General features: G+C 45.1%; 1 protein-coding gene across 2 annotated transcripts in view; it reads right to left on the bottom strand.

The window, feature by feature from the left end:
- The window catches only part of LOC119393324 (condensin-2 complex subunit G2), a 76374-nt gene that overhangs the window by 23525 nt on the left and 35113 nt on the right, over positions 1 to 17736 (bottom strand). The window contains exons 15-18 of one of the 2 annotated variants that reach the window (XM_049416211.1): positions 14568 to 14797; positions 14116 to 14190; positions 11159 to 11248; positions 2400 to 2633 (exon numbers count right to left, since the gene is read on the bottom strand). In XM_049416211.1, the coding sequence (XP_049272168.1) occupies positions 2400 to 2633; positions 11159 to 11248; positions 14116 to 14190; positions 14568 to 14797 (629 nt within the window). The remainder of the gene's footprint in view (positions 1 to 2399; positions 2634 to 11158; positions 11249 to 14115; positions 14191 to 14567; positions 14798 to 17736) is intronic. The other variant, XM_049416212.1, reaches the window with a different exon arrangement.

The raw sequence follows: 17736 nt of genomic DNA, 5'->3' as shown, positions 1-17736 counted from the left end.
TTGTAGTTTGACAGCTGCAAGCGGAAGCGCCGTCATCAGTGTACGATAGACGGTAGCGTGCCGCGCTCGTCGCGAACATCGCAGATGCGCGTCTCGGGTAGTTCAGCTTGTCAGCACTTCGTCCTCCGTGACGAAGAACTTCGCGGGACTACTCTTTGTACTCGCGATCGAACATGACGTGCTTTGAAACATCGGGCACCGCGGCCACGCACACCGCGACCGAGCTTGCTGCTCGGAGTCGTGGCTAGGCCTAACTCCGCTTACGGCGCTGGTTTACGAGACGAATCCGAACTTTGCGGGCACGGACATCGCGCTAGCGGACAAGCCGCACTGTGCTTCGTCGCAAGCAACAAATCGCATCGTCCCCTGGCTACTCGAAAGTGCGGATGGGCACTTTACGCATCGGCAGCGGACTCCCGGTCAAGCTCGTCGCGCATTGACCGCTCCGAGCAGCGGCTAGCAATTTCGCGCGTCGGCGCCGCAAAATGAGAGACCAAGTACGTTACGCGCGCCGATTTTTCGTCGCCGCGGCTGAGCACTGCGTATTGTCGCCGAATGCGGCCAGCCAGCATATAGTGCGCGACTTCCCGGACCCCGCGGCCGAGCACATCGGCATGAAAGAAAGCGCTGGTGATGCAATTTAGGCACGCTTGGATTCGTGCTTGGTATCGCCGCTAGCTCTGATGAATCTTCTAAAATAACGAAAGCCTCGCAAATTACCGTTTCCGCGACCGAGTGAATGACGAAACGCATCACAGGCGAGGTTTGCAAATGAGCGTGGCGTGTGTGAAGCAGGGAGTTGAATTTATATCTGACCAACTCGCGTTATTGAATAAACTGCTCATATATTTCATCCCAGAAATGTTTGCAATAAGTGTGCCAATTTTCATGAAAACCAACGAAGGAATAAGAAAGTTGGTACTGAATGCCACGACCCCCACCTTAATTTTATTCAGAAGCTCACTGGAAAGAATGACCTCCGACACACATCCAATGTTTGATGGAGACAGTGATACTTCCCTGACTCTTTCTGAAGAAAGAACATACGGATCTATTCCATTGGCTAAAAAAGACTGTATAAATCATGTCAAAAAGAGGATGGGTACAGCTCTGCCAACACCTGTATCAAGAAGCAAAAAAGATCAACCACTTGGAGGATGGGCCGGCCTGACTCAAGACCTGATTAATTTAAAAGACTGACTGGTTATGGTATGGCTATCCGTGACAACGTTGACATTGATGACATGCAAAAGGCCATAATGGCAACGTTCCATCATGTCACCTCGAGAGATGAGGAGCCACGCCATGAATTCTGCCCACTTGGGTCCCTGAGCTGGTGCAAGTACCGTGCTGCAGAAGCTGAAGGCAAGGCTCCACCACCGATCACGTATAAATTGGCAGCATTGCATTGCTGCCAGTCTACTAAAACCCGACCACCCTCAGTTGCTCGGCTGTTGCCAAAAAAAAAAAAAAAAAAGTCAAAATGCGGCCGAGAGTCTTCATTCGGTAGTTTGGTCAATTCTACCAGAAGAGCTAAACGCTTCACTGATTGCCGCCGAAACAGCTGTCAATGAGGCAGTCTGCAAGTATAATACTGGCACTCTCCATGCTTATAGAGAGTTTTGTGCATCACTTGGCCCGAAGCCTGGAAAGCACTCCATTCAATGAGCTGCAGAGAAGGATGCCACACGGGAAAAAAAGGCATCAAAAGTGCACCAAAGCAAGCACCAAATGCTCAAGAGACCTCACATCACTAAGAACACCAAAAACTATGATCCTGGTGCATTCCAGATCACTGGACGCAAGGTGAAACTTCGAGAGCCGTTTTCTCAAAAGTGCCTTTTTGCCTGCCTGCCAAGTTTGCGCAGCCATTTTCTTCCTAACCGTCTGGCCTATTTTGACTCCGTTTCGTTTGTCATGTTTCTTAGACTACAATGCATGTCGTGACATTCTTTCTTTCTCACTTTGACGCTTTGTAATTTTATGAAGTGACTACTTGTTCATCCCAAGAGTGTGCCCGATTTGAAGGTGTGAAAAAGAATCGCAATGCAAGAATATTGTGTTGCAAAAAAAATAAAGCAAGAATGTCATGACACTCAGCGTGCATTTGGCTATGCAACAAATATTCACCTAGCCTTCTAGTCCTTTTTTTAAACTCTCCAGGCATTGCGCAAAGTGCAAGAAAATGCAAGAAGTAAAAATTTAATTGAATAAAAAGTTCTGAAGATATCACTCTGAAACTTTTTTAGAAGCAGCAGGGAGACATGCTGAATATTTGTACCAATTTTCATCAACATCTGTTAAGTTATAAGAAAGTTGGTTTTCCAAAGCCACGTCCCCCCTTAACTACTGGAATGTAACCGCTGACTGGCTTGAACTTTCGTTTTTCGGACACTCACCTGCAGCTCTTCGACAGATTCAACAACGAGTCCCAAGACGTCGGCTGCGCGGTGCATGTTACACATGAACAGCACGCACTGCTTCGCCTCCTCGGACAGGATCAACTGCGCGCCGGCGTTGGACACAGTCAGGAAGTTGCGGAGCATCGAGAAGCACCGCAGTGACAAATTGCTGGCTTCATCGCGGGGCAGTAGGGAGGCAGCACTCAGCACTGAAATCTGCAAGCTGAGAGACTGCACGCAGAGAGAAACAAAAGGTCATTTTGCATTGAACTTGTGGCCGACTTAAACTGTGCAACAAAACGCAACATGATACAAACAACTGCTGCCTATCAGCCAAGTTTTCACTGTAACATGTACAGAGCTCGCACCTATCAGTAGTGTTCTGTTGTTATGATGGTGAAGAACGATTACCACTAGCAGAAGCAAGAGTTAGGCTAAAAAGGTTTGCAGAGAGGTAAGCAACACTGAAATCGAAACAACTTGAACAATAAAGCACACCTCAGTTGTCAGTGGCTCAATCTTATCTCGCAACTCAAGTCAAATCAGAATATATGCAACACCATGCATTATAAATTTACAGTGCTCTCCATGTTATGTGCATAAAAGCACAGTTCACAAGTGCACCTCACTGTTAAATTTGTGACAACTCCCACAAGCTTAATAGACAACACACTTTAGGCTTGAAAATCATAACCAGAGGACAATGGCTGTTTCATGGGAAAGTCATTGTCAGTTTCATAACAAAGGCAAAAAAAGATAGAAATATGGGGGTGGCTGATGGCTTGTGCCATCAGATAACCTGACCAGCAATATTTTGAGTACACAATGTAATATTTAGCACTTGTATTTGGGTCCAATCACATTGTAAAGGATGAGGGCCACGGCTTTTGCATGTGCTGTCTCAACTCTAAAACATGTGCACTTATTTAAGACAAAGCATTAGCACTCGTTCATGCTGACCATCACAGCATGCCCACATCCCGGGATTATTGTAACTGTGTGCAGGTATGCACATGGTTTTTTGAAAAGTGCACTAGCACCCTTTAGAACAGGGCCAGCGGTTGCACCCTTCAGAACAGGGCCAGTGGTTATCAGAAGGTGTGGACATTGACAATAGTAGCGCTGGGCAGTGTACAACCTACTACAAAAGAAAAGAAACCACTTGAGAACCTGACCATTTTTTATTGCTACCATAGGACCTCTAGCACTAGAGGCTCTGGATTTTTGGGGCAAGGGTTCACCTCCCTACCTGAAGCTTTCAAGCGACACACTACTGACATCCTGGAGCAAAGTGAAAAAATGTGTTCAAAGGCTTCGTTTTTTTTTTTTTGGCAAAGGCTGTACAAGCTGTTTTGTTCACAAGTGAAGGAGGAAAAAGTGAGTGAAAGAAACGGAGTTAGGTGCACCGAGGCTTTCGTATGAGTCGACTGGAGGCAGCTTTTTCATTTTTCATGCACATAGCCGTTATTCAAATGCCTAGCATAACAAGGTGAAACTGCACGATCCTTGTGCAAAGCATATGCGAATCTAACTGAAATAAAGCAAATTTTACATCTGTCCGGAACACCTCTTCGTTGAGGTTTTGCAGTTTGGTTGGCCACAACTTGTAGCTACCAACTGGCTGCAACTGGTAGCTACCTAACTAAATCTGAAGGCAAATTTGCGAACAGCTTACAGAAGAAGGTAGAGTGCGGGACTGATTTCGTGCAGAAATGACAGTGCAAAAAGAAATACGCGTAACCTTGCGGAGAATGGAAATTGTGGCAGGTAGGCAGACAGCTCACATATACAGCATGCATGCATCTCCCTTTAAAGGGGTCATGAACCACTTTTCCAAGTACAGTAAAACCTCGGTAATTTGTACTCGGTTAATTGGGAATCCCGGATAATTTGTATTATTTGCGCGGTCCCAAATTTTTACATGTAAATTTAACCGGATAATTGGTGCGGCCAGTCTGCGACTTCCCGGTTAATTGGCACACTTGGCCGCGACTTCCAAAATATGCAAAGGGTGTTGCGAATCTCGGAGGCTGTAACTAAAACATGCATTTTTTTTTTTGATGTACGGATCTCGAAGGCCATGTTTTTTTTTACCGGAAATACGTCGTAGACGCCATGTTTTAGCAATTGCCAGGCGGCGATGCGTGCGGTTGCGATCATGATCATCATCATCTCAACAGCGATGTTAGCCACTCTAGCGAAGTGAATGTTTTGTGGAGTCTTTGTGCCATTTGGATGTCGGCTGGCGAGCATTGTGCGATTCGGTGCGACTGCTCCATTTGTCTCCTGTCTCCGCTTGAGTGTCTTCCCTGTGAATTAGTTGATTGAGGTGTGCTTGGAAGGAAGATGCCGAAGTACAAGAGCTTGTCCCTGCACGAAAAGGTGTGCTTAATTGAAGAGGCCAGCAAGTCGACGGCGTCGAAAATGGCTCTCGCCGAAAAGCACCACGTGCCTCTGTCAACGCTGTGCAACATCATCAAGAATAAGGAGAAAATTCTCGATGCTTACAGCAAGACGCACTCGTCAAAGCGTACACGAGTACGCCCGCCTACGTACGCCGACGTTGAAGCAGCTCTGATCGACTGGCTGCAGAAAGCCAACGCAACACACCTTCCTGTGAATGGGACCATATTGCGTGAGAAGGCCAACCAGCTGGCGCTGCAACTTGGACATTGAGTTTAAATGCAGCAATGGATGGTTTTGCCGATTTAAGGAGCGCAACAACCTGACATTCGTGACTGTGGCGAGAGTGGCAGCGCGGATCAGTCTGTTGTCAACGGCTGGAAGCAGCACACCTTGGCTCCACTACTCGCCAAGTACGAAGCAGCAGATGTTTACAACCTTGATGAAGCTGCTCTGTTCTACAAAATGTTGCCTACGAAGACGTTCGCTTTGAAGGAGGCAGACATTAAGGGGCGGAAACAGAACAAAGATAGAATCACTGTTTTGTTTGGTGCAAGCATGTGCGGTGAGCAAAAGCTGCCACTGCTTGTTATTGGGAAGACAGAAAAGCCTCGTTGTTTCAAAAATGCACGACTGCCATCCAAGGATGACCTGATCTATAAAAACAACAAGAAAGCTTGGATGACGGCTGCACTCTTTGAAGAATACGTGCGGCACCTTGACCGCAAGTTTGCGGCCGCAGGGCGCAGCGTTTTGTTCGTCGTCGATAATTGCCCAGCTCACGGCGACATTCAGAACCTGCAGGCAATCAGGCTGGTCTTTCTACCCCCGAACACGACGTCGCTATCGCAGCCGATGGACCAGGGCGTCATACACCATACCAGGAAAATATATCGCTACAGCTGTTGAAGCGAATGCTCCTTTGCTATGACAACGGAAAGGAGTATAACATTGACCTCCTCGGTGGTATTTGCCTCATTGTTCACGCATGGAGGCAGGTGGAGGCCACCGTTATTCGACGGTGTTTTGAGCACGCCGGTTTTGTGAAAGAAGAGGCAACCTCCGCTGAGTTTGCTGTCACCACTGTCACTTGCCCGTTTGATGAAGAAGGGGAGACTCTCTGCGCTCGATATGAGGCTTTGCACGCGGACGAGGAGTGCACTCCAATCGGATTCTCCGAGTACGCAAATGTCGAGTGCACAGTGCAGACGTGTTAAGCCGACATCGACAGCGAGATAGCTGCGAGATCGACCGATTCGGCCTCTAATGTTGACAGCGATGACGAGCCCTCCCGAGCACCCCCTTTGGCGGATGTCATCGATGCCTTGAGTGTTGTGCACAGCTTCGTCGAGTGCAACGGCGGCGAGGCTGAGATGCTGCGCCTCATTGACAGGCTGGAAAATATGACTTTCAGTGCTGGGAACTACCGAACGCGTCAGTCACGCATGGAGGAATTTTTCTCCAAGTAGGCTGACTTGCCACAATAAAGGTGCGACTTCCGTACATCACGTTTTCTGGCTGATTTCTTTGATTTCGCGTTGTTTCTGATAATTGGGAATCCCGCTTAATTGGGATATTTTTCTCGGTCCCGAGGCCTTCGAATTAACGAGGTTTTACTGTAATGATCTAATGACCTCAATATCTGAGTTTACTGCCTCCTGAATCGATTGCCGCAAAACTTTCTCGAATCCGTCAAGAATCAGCGGAGTTACGGGGGTTTGGCGCACGCTCCCAGCGCTTTCTCTCTTTTCTCGTGCCGACGAGCGCACTGGAAGCTAGACAGGGAGGGATGGCACGGGGGTAAGAAGTTACGTCAGTGCGTGTCATGAAACGCGATCGCTCTCCCGCTGTGATTCGCTTGCGCGAGTGCGGCTACCGTGTACTGAGAAGTGCGGCGCCGGCAAGTGGCGGCACCCCGCGGCAAGAAGCGCATCTGATCCGAACGCCGCTCTCGATTTGCGTCGGCTATCGGCCAATAAGCATGCTATGTCTCTTGCGACGTAAACTGACAGATCCGCGACGTAAACGGACATACGCCCCGCCCACCGACGAGAGTGAGAACCGGCCTCTGTTTCAAAAGAGGGCGCCTGAGGAAACGGCAACTTCGCGCTCCGCTTGTGGCCTTTACGCGGCGCGCACGACTAATATTTTGCAGAGCAGTTCATAGCCGTGTCAGCTTTCCGCAGGATGTGTTTTTTCAACAAGCCCAAGGGGTGCTTCATGACCCCTTTAAAAGGAACCTTCAGCTTGTGTTCAGCTCCAATGCTGCCTACTTAAATTATTACGTACACAAAACGTGCAGAAACTGCTTTATGAGAAAACTGTTAGAGTCACTTGAGAGAAATTTGCTGCATTTGAAAGAGAAAATGAAATACTAGTACTTTTGAAAGCAGAACGTATATCAAGGGCCCAAACTTTTTCACATGAATTTTCAAAAACGGGTAAGTCGAGGATTAAAATAATTTAAGAAAAAAAAAAGAAGCTCGAACTTTAGATATTCGTAACTTGTCACCAAAAACTGATAAATTCTGCAGTTCTGTTAAACTGCATCTGAAGTGGACAAATCTGACATGAATTTATATTTATGCAAATTTGTAACAACTTTTTAACAATGGCTTCGCAAAAGTTGCCAATTAGTGGCACATTTTACAAAAATGCAGTATTTAGATTAATTTGGACATTAAAAAAAAAAGGTAGGACACTTTCAAATATGCAGGCTGTCTATTAATTATTAGGTGTAGTTTGTTTTCCAGAGTAGAGTTATATAGTTGTAAACATGGCACTCTTCTAAAATTTAAATATTTCTGGCAATATTTAAAGTATGTGGCCTAAATAAAGAGCAGACTTCCTACGGTCACTAGACTAAATTTTTTATTGTAAATGTAACAAACCCCATCAATTTTGGCACAGCTGAGAAAATTCCCGTGCGTTTAAGTAGGAGCCCACAAGCTAAGCACATATACTATCAAAGTACTAAGCATATTGCAACATGCTTGCCTCAGTCCTTCACTAACAGTGTGTGCATGCTATGTTAAGTCAGCCCACTGCGGCTCTTGCATTCAAAAAGAGCTAAATACTTTTATTACTCAAGGAAAGAAAAAAGATGAATGACGATGTTTCTAATAGCAAATATTCATCAGTGTGCAACAGCAGAGCTGTTAGTAAAAAAAATATCTCTTGCCAAGGCATGGACAGTATTCTTACAGATAACGAGCATAAAATGCTAGCTTACAATGATGGCACAACCATTAGCCTTCACCACAACTTCGAAACTAATACAGTACCTGTGACGAGTTCATAGAGCACTGCACGTGTTTGTCGGTTCAGTTCCCACCTGCGACAACTGGTCTTTTGGTCCATTTTCATTTCCTTTTACATTCTTCAACCTCACAATAACGAAATCGTCAGGGAAACCGAAAAATTTCACAATCGCGAGAATGTATACAGTCAAACCTGCATATGTCGAACTTGCAGAAAATCGTGAATTAGGGTTGATGTATCAGATAATTCGATATACAACTTAAGAAAATTATTGCACTTTCAATGCAAATTTTGGTACACGAGCTGGCTTCACGGCACTAATGTAAAGAAGACTCCTTCACGAAAACACGCAGTTTTCTTTTTTGTTAATTTGTATTTTTCTGCAGTTTTGTAGTTGGGGATTCAAGGTTATATGCAAGGGCGGGTTATACACGAGAAAATGCAGTATCTATGTAATTAGCGCCTCAAAAATCTTCATACACAGCTATGTGTACTCGCCTGGAGCAGGAAGAGTCTAGCCTGCCTTGGCCCTAATGTCAGCCTTATATTTCAATATCGTACTCGGCGTGCTTCTTGGGATGCTATACACAGCGGCGACGTAAGACTTCTTTTCCCTGCGTTTGACAGTATTTTTATCGCCAGCTTAATGGACAAGAGCAGGTTTTGCAGCACCCACTGCGTTAAAATGAGTGGAGATGCAAACTGTGACCCCTCACAACGTGCCAGCCACGCAATGACGAGAAATCATGCTGAAAAGCACACGATAAGCGGTAGTTTCTACTCGTCCAAGCAGTGCTCTCCTAATCACACTGGCCGCTCTCCCTTCCTTGAGGAAAAGCAAATATTTCCGAGGCTATTTTCCGGCTATTTTTGTTCGATGGAGCCGTAGATTTTCTATGCAATGACGTTAAAGCATTGTCGTGAAATAGTTTGATATAAACGACAATTCGATGTACCCGAGTTCGATATAGTCAGGTTCAACTGTAGCAATATAATACGGTACAAATACGGAAAACTGTCAGAAAAACAAGAAGTTTATGCCATAATTCAGTTAGCTTGCCTTGTCAACCGTTCCCATGTAGCAAATGCAAAGATCTTTCTCAGGCGTTTGTATTATGCGACATCGTGCATTCCAAGGAACACCCACATCGTTTCGAAAGTGCCCAATTAACACACAACATTCTCGTCATGGCAATCGTCTGTCATCGATTGGCCACATCGCTGTGCAGCTGCCACAGAACATCACCAGAAAGGATCCCAGACCCATTTGAACAGCAAATAAACTTTATGTGCGCGACTAAAACTGCTTGTGCATGGCAGCTTGAGAACAGAAGACAGCAAGCCACCGTGCCGCTAGTTTGAACAGCTATGCGGCTACACTCTAATGCGGCTATGAACAAGCGACATAGCGGCAATGACAACGTCTGGCGCGCGAGACTGCTTCCCGCACAGTGCCAATTTTGTAAACGAAGATGGTGTCACCCACGAAAGCGCAATGTGATGGTACTTAATGCAGTTTAAGTGTGAAGCAAAGACATTTGACTGCATTTTAGAGTACCGTAAAATGCCGAGCAAGCGCCCCCCTCCCTTTTTCGGGAGATCTGAAATGGGCGCCTGTGACCGAACAAGCGCCCCCTCCCCCCTTTCTCCCCTGCGGCCACTTTTTTTTTTTCAAGACGAACATCGCTTGTGTAAAAAGAACCAGAAGAACGAGTACACTGAATGCGTATCTAATGTTTATGAAATTCCGTTGTCACGTGGCCGGTCGCATATTAGTCAAATCAGTCGCTGCTTCAATGGTTTGACAGTGACGATGGGGAATAAAAACAGTAAATAAAAGCATTTCATTAGAAACCTGGATGGGCATTTTTTATTTTTAGCGGCTCCCTCGCCGCCATCTTGAATTTCAGCCCGGGACCGAGCAAGCGCGCCCCCCTCCAAATCTGGTCGGCTTATCCTTCACCGTGGGGTGGGGGGGGGTGGGGGGGGGCTTGCTCTGCATTTTGCGGTATGCAGACCTTGCGCGAGCAGAAAATGTTTTTTACGTCCCCTTAAATTTGCGTTGTTGTGGGATTGAAGTTTAGCAACATAATACTAAAACAGTTTGCCGGGGACAGGAAATTTCGTTGTTGCAAGAATTTCTATGCACAATTTCATTACAGATTTTCTTCAACTACTAATACTGCAGATAATTTACTTTGCTTCACTGTTCATTGGCTCAGTGGGGTTGCACATACAGAAAAAGGTCAAACTGAACGATTCCCTTTCCCATTCCAGTTTATATCAACAGCCTCAACTCACTCAGTTTTGTTGAATTCAGGTGGCATATGAGGTTTTTATTGACCAGTAGGTCTTCTCCCAAGTTCATGTCTTATATTGGCTGCTGTGGCTCTGGCAAGCTTAAAAGACATTTACAGATTTTGTTTGTGGCTCCCCTAGAACACATTGTAGCTCAACTTTAACGATTAAAACAATAACCAGGCCCCAGCTGACATTAAAATTCATGGTAGGCTGATGCGATAAGTTCAAGCTGAAGGCACCACTCGTATTTCATTTGAGTCTTTTACAACAGAGCCATTATGGTCGAAGTTTGCCGTGTGTCGTAGATAGACAATTATGAACTGGCACGTGCTCAATGACCGCCCTAGCATTCTGTACAGAACAGGAGAAGCTGTGACCCAGCCTTGCTTGACTTAGTACAAGCTGCACTAATTCTTCCATAGACAAGCAGTATTCTTAATGCAATTAAAGTGCAATTTAAACTTGCAGCTCAAATGAGGCTTTTTAAAATTGACCCTTCAACAACATTTTTTGCAATTAATCGCGTGTTCATCTTTCTCTTCCCACGTCCTGTGCTCGTGCAGAGTTTCCCATGTGCCAGAAGCAAAAGCCCAAAAGCCAGTTATTGACGCATCAAAAGTGCTTTGCAAACCAAGAAGAAACTGCCAAGGTGCTGTCACATGCTAAGCATCTGAATGTGCAGATGACATTGCTTTGAGAAATCGCACGTGCAGGCCACATGAAGAATGGGACCAGGTTTTGTGCACCAGCCCAGTCGCGAGGAAGAGTTGTTTGCAGTTGGGCATACTCACGCCATGCTCAGTATTGGCGCCATTCATAGCACTGCTCTGCGTCAAGGATGATTGTCGCTCAACGTTGGTGGATCTTTGCGATAATGCCTTCTGTTAGAATGAACAGGTTTAAGATGTAGTTCACAGGTCCTCCCGGTGCCAACACCATGACTTTAATATCCAAGGTATTTTTTTTAAACAATAGACTTCTTAATCAAAATGCTGCATCTGTCACGTCTCATCTTTGCAAACGAGCTCAATGACGAGGTAGAAAAACTTTGCCACACAGTTACATTGAAATGAGCAAGTAACAGAAGCCTTAAACTATTTAATCATTGATTTGAGGGCAGTTGTTTATACGGAAAAGTTTTAGGACATGAAAATATATGGCATACCCATTTTTTAAAAATCCCCCAAAACACAAGTAGTTCGAGACGTTAATCGTACAAATGGAAGGGCTCGATCCAGGCGATATCAAAACTGAGCGCTCCAGGTGAGCAGGAAATGCGTCACACACTAAGTTCACGTGACAAACCTTGAAAAAAATGCAAGTCTCTGCAGAATCTGGTCAGGAAAAACGGCAAGCCGTCTGAGATACACAAGTGGACCACTTTGTTGGTACGTAGTGCTTATCCGTTTCTTTGTTAAACTTTACGGAAGTGCAAAGAACTTTTTCGCTAGTCTGAGAAGTGCCACAGTGGTTTCCAGCTAGTTTTACACTGTACAGTAAAAGAAAGGGCTGAAATTAGTTTTCTTGGGTACAGCACAAAAGAAACAAATAAGCCCTATGCACCAAACGCATAGAATAAGTGGTCTAATTGGTTATCTGGGACGACTTGCCATTGTTTCCGACCAGATTCTGCTGCTGTGCGCCTTTTTCTAAAGTTCGTCACGCATGCTTCCGGTCTGACTTAACACAGCTGCCACATTTCCTGCGAACCCCGAGCGTTCAGTTTCGATATCACCTAGATTGACGACTTCAATTTCGATGACTAATATCTCAAATCACACATGTTTAAAAAAAAGGGGGGGGGGGGTGCCATAAATTCTCACCTCTTACAACTTTTCCAAATAAACAACTGCCTGTGAGTTACGATAAGTTTTTTTTTTGTTAATTACTCATTTCAATATACCTATCAGTGAGGCAAAGTTTTTCTGCCTCGCCATAGACTTCTTTTGCGAAGACAAAGGCCTGACTGTCATAGCCTTTTTATGAAAAATCTGCATTGTGTGAAAAAGAAACCCTGTGCGTGCCGCTAAACAGAAATCGCTGGACAAGGAATGTCACTGGAGTCAGCACACCGACAAGTACTCTTGTCGAAACGTTGGCTCCAGCCAGATTCTTTGTTCAATGATTACTCGTCACTTCGATCTTCTATCATCTCCCGAAATTCCGTCTCATTTGTTGTGCCACTGTACAGGGTTGCTCAGAAGGAACAAATGCGACTGCATTCGGTTATTGGCGCATCTAGACTGAAGTCTATAATTTGAGATATATTTCAGCTTGATAATTACACCAAGTTTGAAAGATTGTTGAACAAAAGCAAAAATCAATTTTTTTTCGCCAGAGTGAGGAATGCAATAACCTCACCGTGGCATAGTTACTAGACTTTCCAGATACGAATTCATTTTACTCGCGACATCTCATTCCTTTGACTAACTTGAGCTGTTTGCAGCTGCCACCCACACCACTGCAAGTTCTATGAAGCTATGTGGATGTTCAGCGATAAAGCCACCTATACTTTGCATAAAAGGTCAGGTTTCAATTGAAAGAGGTGATTTGCCCATTTTAACATCACAATATGAAGGTTTAACTGTATATTTTAAGTTCAAAAAAAGGCTAGGCATGCAGTTACAGGTGAAGGGAAAATGTACAACGCTAGTGCTGAATGTCAACTGAAAGGTTTCACAGTGGTGGCAAAAAATTAGGTAAATGTGCAAGTCCACAGAAATGCCATCATTAACATGCGTGTGCACTGGTGACATGCCAGTTAATTCATGGCATAACAATTTTCCCAGCACAAATGCAAATGCGCCCGACCTTGGGAGAGATTGTTAAACACATTCGCACGACACTGCCTTCGGGATTGAGCTACCATTATCACCGAGGCCATGGAAATGACCACACAGGATACTACTTTGCAGTTTGACATTTATACAATGCAAACAATTTGCACAGCATGTGGCAACTAGTAACTAGTATAAAGTTTAAAATTGCAAGCTGCAGTGTGGGCTTTTTCCAGAAACTAGCATGAATTGTGCAGCAGCCGACCTAATTTAGTGCGAGCAGATGGGGACAATTCCCGACCTGCAATGTCCGAGAGGAACAGCTTGTTCATCCAATTAAAGCAAAATAAAATCTACTCCGAAATTTAGTTCTTGACACCAGCAAATGGCTTGAAGCGCAAATTTTGAGAAGAATGCCAAGTTTTTTCCCTTTCTCCTCTAATCAAAATTTTCGTAGAACAAGTAGAATAATTTTTTTTGAGATGCTTTAGCATTCTAAATTGCTTTGGTTTCCTTTTACCATCTATTCATCTTCGGCCTGTGCGATATCACTCACCACGAAATGTGGGTGTAGATTCTGCATACGTCAGATTTATTTGGTCTTGTGAACACTGCATTAACTTCTCACTTGTGTTTTATTCAACATGGAGTTAAGCTTTCCCTGCTAAAATTTTGTTTCCACAGCACTATTACAAGGTTGCCATTTAAGGACACGTGGCAGAAGTAGATGTGTGCAAAAAGATGCCATAAACCAATTCAAACAGGGAACGCCTACTGGATTTTCCCGCCCTGTCCTATACAAAGTACAGTCAAACTGCTTCTAATGGACAAAGATGATGCTGCCATGTTGCATTATGGGACTGAAAGCTGGCACACTGACATCACAAACTACCGCAATCACAACAAACTTTGCACGATAACCTACAAGTAAAATGTCAACAGATATGCGGTATCGCAGAGCAGGAACTTACATCAGTGGTCTGGAACAACTCATTCACGGTCCTCTTCATCAAAGCCACGAGAAACTTCCAACGAGGTTTGAGTTCCTTTAGGAATTGAATAAAAAGTTAAAAAACGCGATTATTTTCCATTGCTGTGAAGGCATTCTCAGTAGTATGCATGAAGTATTATGCAATAATAACAAGCCCACATTGTCACCCTCCTAGCATTTTCAGTGTTTGGAATGACTGGCAATAAAAAAAAAATTGTGCTAGCATAGTAAGAAAGAAGCAAAGTAGTTTGGGGTTAGTTTTCTGCACAGTAGACAATGCTAGGAAGGCTAAAAATTTCACAATTTCATATTGATGGATGAAAAAGATTGTCTATACATACATACAACTAAAAAGCAAGAATATGTAACTGAAGTATTTTCTTCTGGGGCAGGAATATAAAACTGATAGCGCAGAAAGCCAGATATACTTACATCGGAAGTCAGCTCTTTTTGCATAGACAAGCTGCTGTAGGTGATTGCCAGTGCTTCGACAAGTATGTGGACGGACTTCTGTTCCATGGGTTTCTGGTTCTTGTACACATCCAAGTCATTCGCCTGATTGCCAACAATTTCGTCTGGTAGGAGATTCTCTTTGGAGCACGTCTTTCTGAGCAATGCCGCATTTTGCAAAAGCACTCTGCAGACCGTGATGAGGAACTCGACTGAAAGTGACCCCGACGAGGGAAGCAAAGAATTACGCGAGCTCAGCTAAAAAAAAAAAAAATCTGGCTGCAAACCAACGAAATGAACTGACTTTTGCTTATCAGTGCGTTTTGCATTGCAATTTTTCACGCAAAAGATCACTTTCCAGGTGCAGTTGACGCCTCACATTTTGAAATATCCGTTCAGACACTGCTTTTCACTTTACGTGTGTAATGTATAAGCAAGACAAACTTCAGGTGTCTTAAGGGGGGAGGTGGGGATCGAAAGTGAAATTCTTTAGTTTTTGTCGTAGAGCAATGAAATTTGGCACGCTTACTGGAAACTGCGCTAAATGATAAGTGACAAAGTTTCATTTAGCTATCTCCAGTAGTTCTGGCGTAATAAATTTTTTTATCCATCACTGTACTACCAAACTTGCCCAAAGCCTGGTGTGACAAAAAAACATGGTAGAAGCCTATAGTTGCTCTTATATTTTAGCCATTGGGATGGTTGGTGTCGTGACATTCTGCAAATATTTTTATGACTCTGTTTTTATTTTACAGAGAACATTGTATACATGCTTGTAAATGCGGTCATTATCATAATGTGAAATTAGCTTAGGAGTAAAAATAATGAGGTAGTAATTAACAAATATGAAAACGTCACGACATAGAAAATTCACTGAGGAACACAATGCAAAAAACCACATGAAAATCCGTCAAGCCATAGTCATGCAAGCTTCGTGGCAAGCTGGACAGTCGGGTCAAAACACGTTTCTGAGAAAACTGGCGTTGAAGTTGAACAGTCAGTAAAGGCCCATCAAAAAGCCCCGGGACTGTAATACTTTGTGTCTTTGCTTGCGAGGGTCTTCTTACGTCCTTGCTCTTTCATTTTTTCTGCACGCAGCTGCTCGGGGGGACGACGAAGACGAAGTGTTGCTGTAGCTGAGTGTTTGCCGTTCATCTTCATAGTTTTCTCTTAATTTCGCATTTATACGGGGAGCATAGTTCCCTTTTCGGCGGAGATGGAAGTGGACTCACCTGCACGCCCACCCGATTTGCCGGCGTCCGCGTCGGCAGCCTCAAGGAAGCGGAACTGCGTTTCCAGTGACAGTGAGGCTACCCTTATTGACACTGCCGAGAGCGCCGACAGCTCCGACGACGAATACGTGACCGTCATGAGCCAGAAAGCAAAGCGGAGGATGCTCCGGGCATCGGTGGACGCATCTGCTGTGAAGGCCCCCCAAAGCCCGCCGAAGTACACCGTCCTCTTCTTGCCTACGCAACCATCCATCAACATGAGGCTACTGAACAGGCAAGCTGTGTCTTCAGAGCTCGAGTTACTGTTGCCGAACAGTATTGAGGATATCAGAGTGAATCCCCGGAAAAATATTGTAGCAGTGGACGTCGCTCAAGCGTCAGCGTTAGATTCACTGAGCAAAGTCGCCGTCCTCGGTGGCATGAATGTTCGCACTATCATTCCGCTAGGAAAACAGGCAGCTACAGGCGTCATATATGACATTGACGTGACCATCTCGAACGAAGATCTGCCGATTCTCATTAAGCCTGCTAATGATGGGCCCCAAATACTCCAGGTGTGCCGTCTAGGAAAGTCGAGATGCGTGAAGATTGACTTTAAGAGTGATCGCCTGCCGTCACATGTTAAGGTGGGTCATTTCCGACATGCTGTGCGGCCCTTTGTTCCTAAGCCGCTTCAGTGCCGAAAATGTCAGAAATTTGGTCATGTGAGTGCCGTCTGTGGAAATTCTACAACATGTTCTCGTTGTGGTGCACCACACTCTGCCGACAACTGTAAGGCTAATTCCTATAGTTGTCCGAATTGCCAAGGGCCCCACGACGCCACATCAAAAGAATGTCCGAAAATAAAGCAGGAAATTTCGGTTTTGAAGAAAATGGTGAGGGACCGTTCGACTCACCGAGAAGCGGTTGCTGTCGTCAGGCGACATCGTTCTCGTCGCAGACGCTCATCTAGAAAGTCTGCAGGTATCAAGCCTGCTGTAAAGCCTCCTTTCGTTGAATCGGCCTCATCACCACCGCCGAACAGAAGGAACACGCGCACTGAAAATGCTGTTTCTGGAAAGGACGCTGTGGAAGAAACATGGCCATCACTCCCAAGGATAACTCCTGCAGAAAAACTCGAACGCGCACCGGTAGCACCACGCTCCGCATCTCGCCTAGATGAGGTGACAGAGCGTGACCGTGAAATTTTGATGATGATCAAGTCTCTCATCAATGCTATTCGCACGCTTGTAGGCAATACGAACACGCCTACAGCACGATGCGCAGTGCAAGTATTGGATGCCCTGAGTCCAGTGCTTGCCAACTTTGCATAGACACAATGGCTCGTTCACTGCCTTCATTCCGAGATGAAGTACGCAGTGCGACAGTTTTCCAGTGGAATGCCAGAGGACTTAAATCACGGATCTCATGTTTTCGCCAGTACGTTTTCCGCAACAGGTTTCCTGTATTAGTAATATGTGAACCAAATTTGTCAAAAGCGATAAAGCTCTCTGGCTACGAAGCCTTCACTTCATCGACTTGTGGTGAGCCCAGCAAAGTAATTGTGTATATCCGTACAGACTTAACCTACATTCCACATTTGGTGCAACCCCATAACGGAAATCAGTACGTGTGCCTCCGCGTTGCGCAGAAGAAGGTAGCCTTCACGCTTATCGGCGCCTACATCTCACCATCGGGTCGGTTCGACGGTGAGAGACTGCATGACATCTTGATGGCGACACCTGGACCCTGGATTGTTACTGGTGATTTCAATGCTCATCACTTCCTTTGGGGTAGCACCAAAATTGATTCCAGAGGCCGGAAACTTGCTGAATTCGCCTCACGCCACGAACTTAACGTTATGAATGACGGCAGTCCGACGTATTTACGTGGTTCGAAATATAGCAGTTGCTTGGATCTTGCATTGGTGTCACGGCGAT

Source organism: Rhipicephalus sanguineus, chromosome 5 (assembly GCF_013339695.2).
Source record: "Rhipicephalus sanguineus isolate Rsan-2018 chromosome 5, BIME_Rsan_1.4, whole genome shotgun sequence".
Lineage (NCBI taxonomy): Eukaryota > Metazoa > Arthropoda > Arachnida > Ixodida > Ixodidae > Rhipicephalus > Rhipicephalus sanguineus.
Note: the sequence above shows the minus strand (reverse complement) of the source record. Positions and strands in the feature narration are given on the sequence as shown.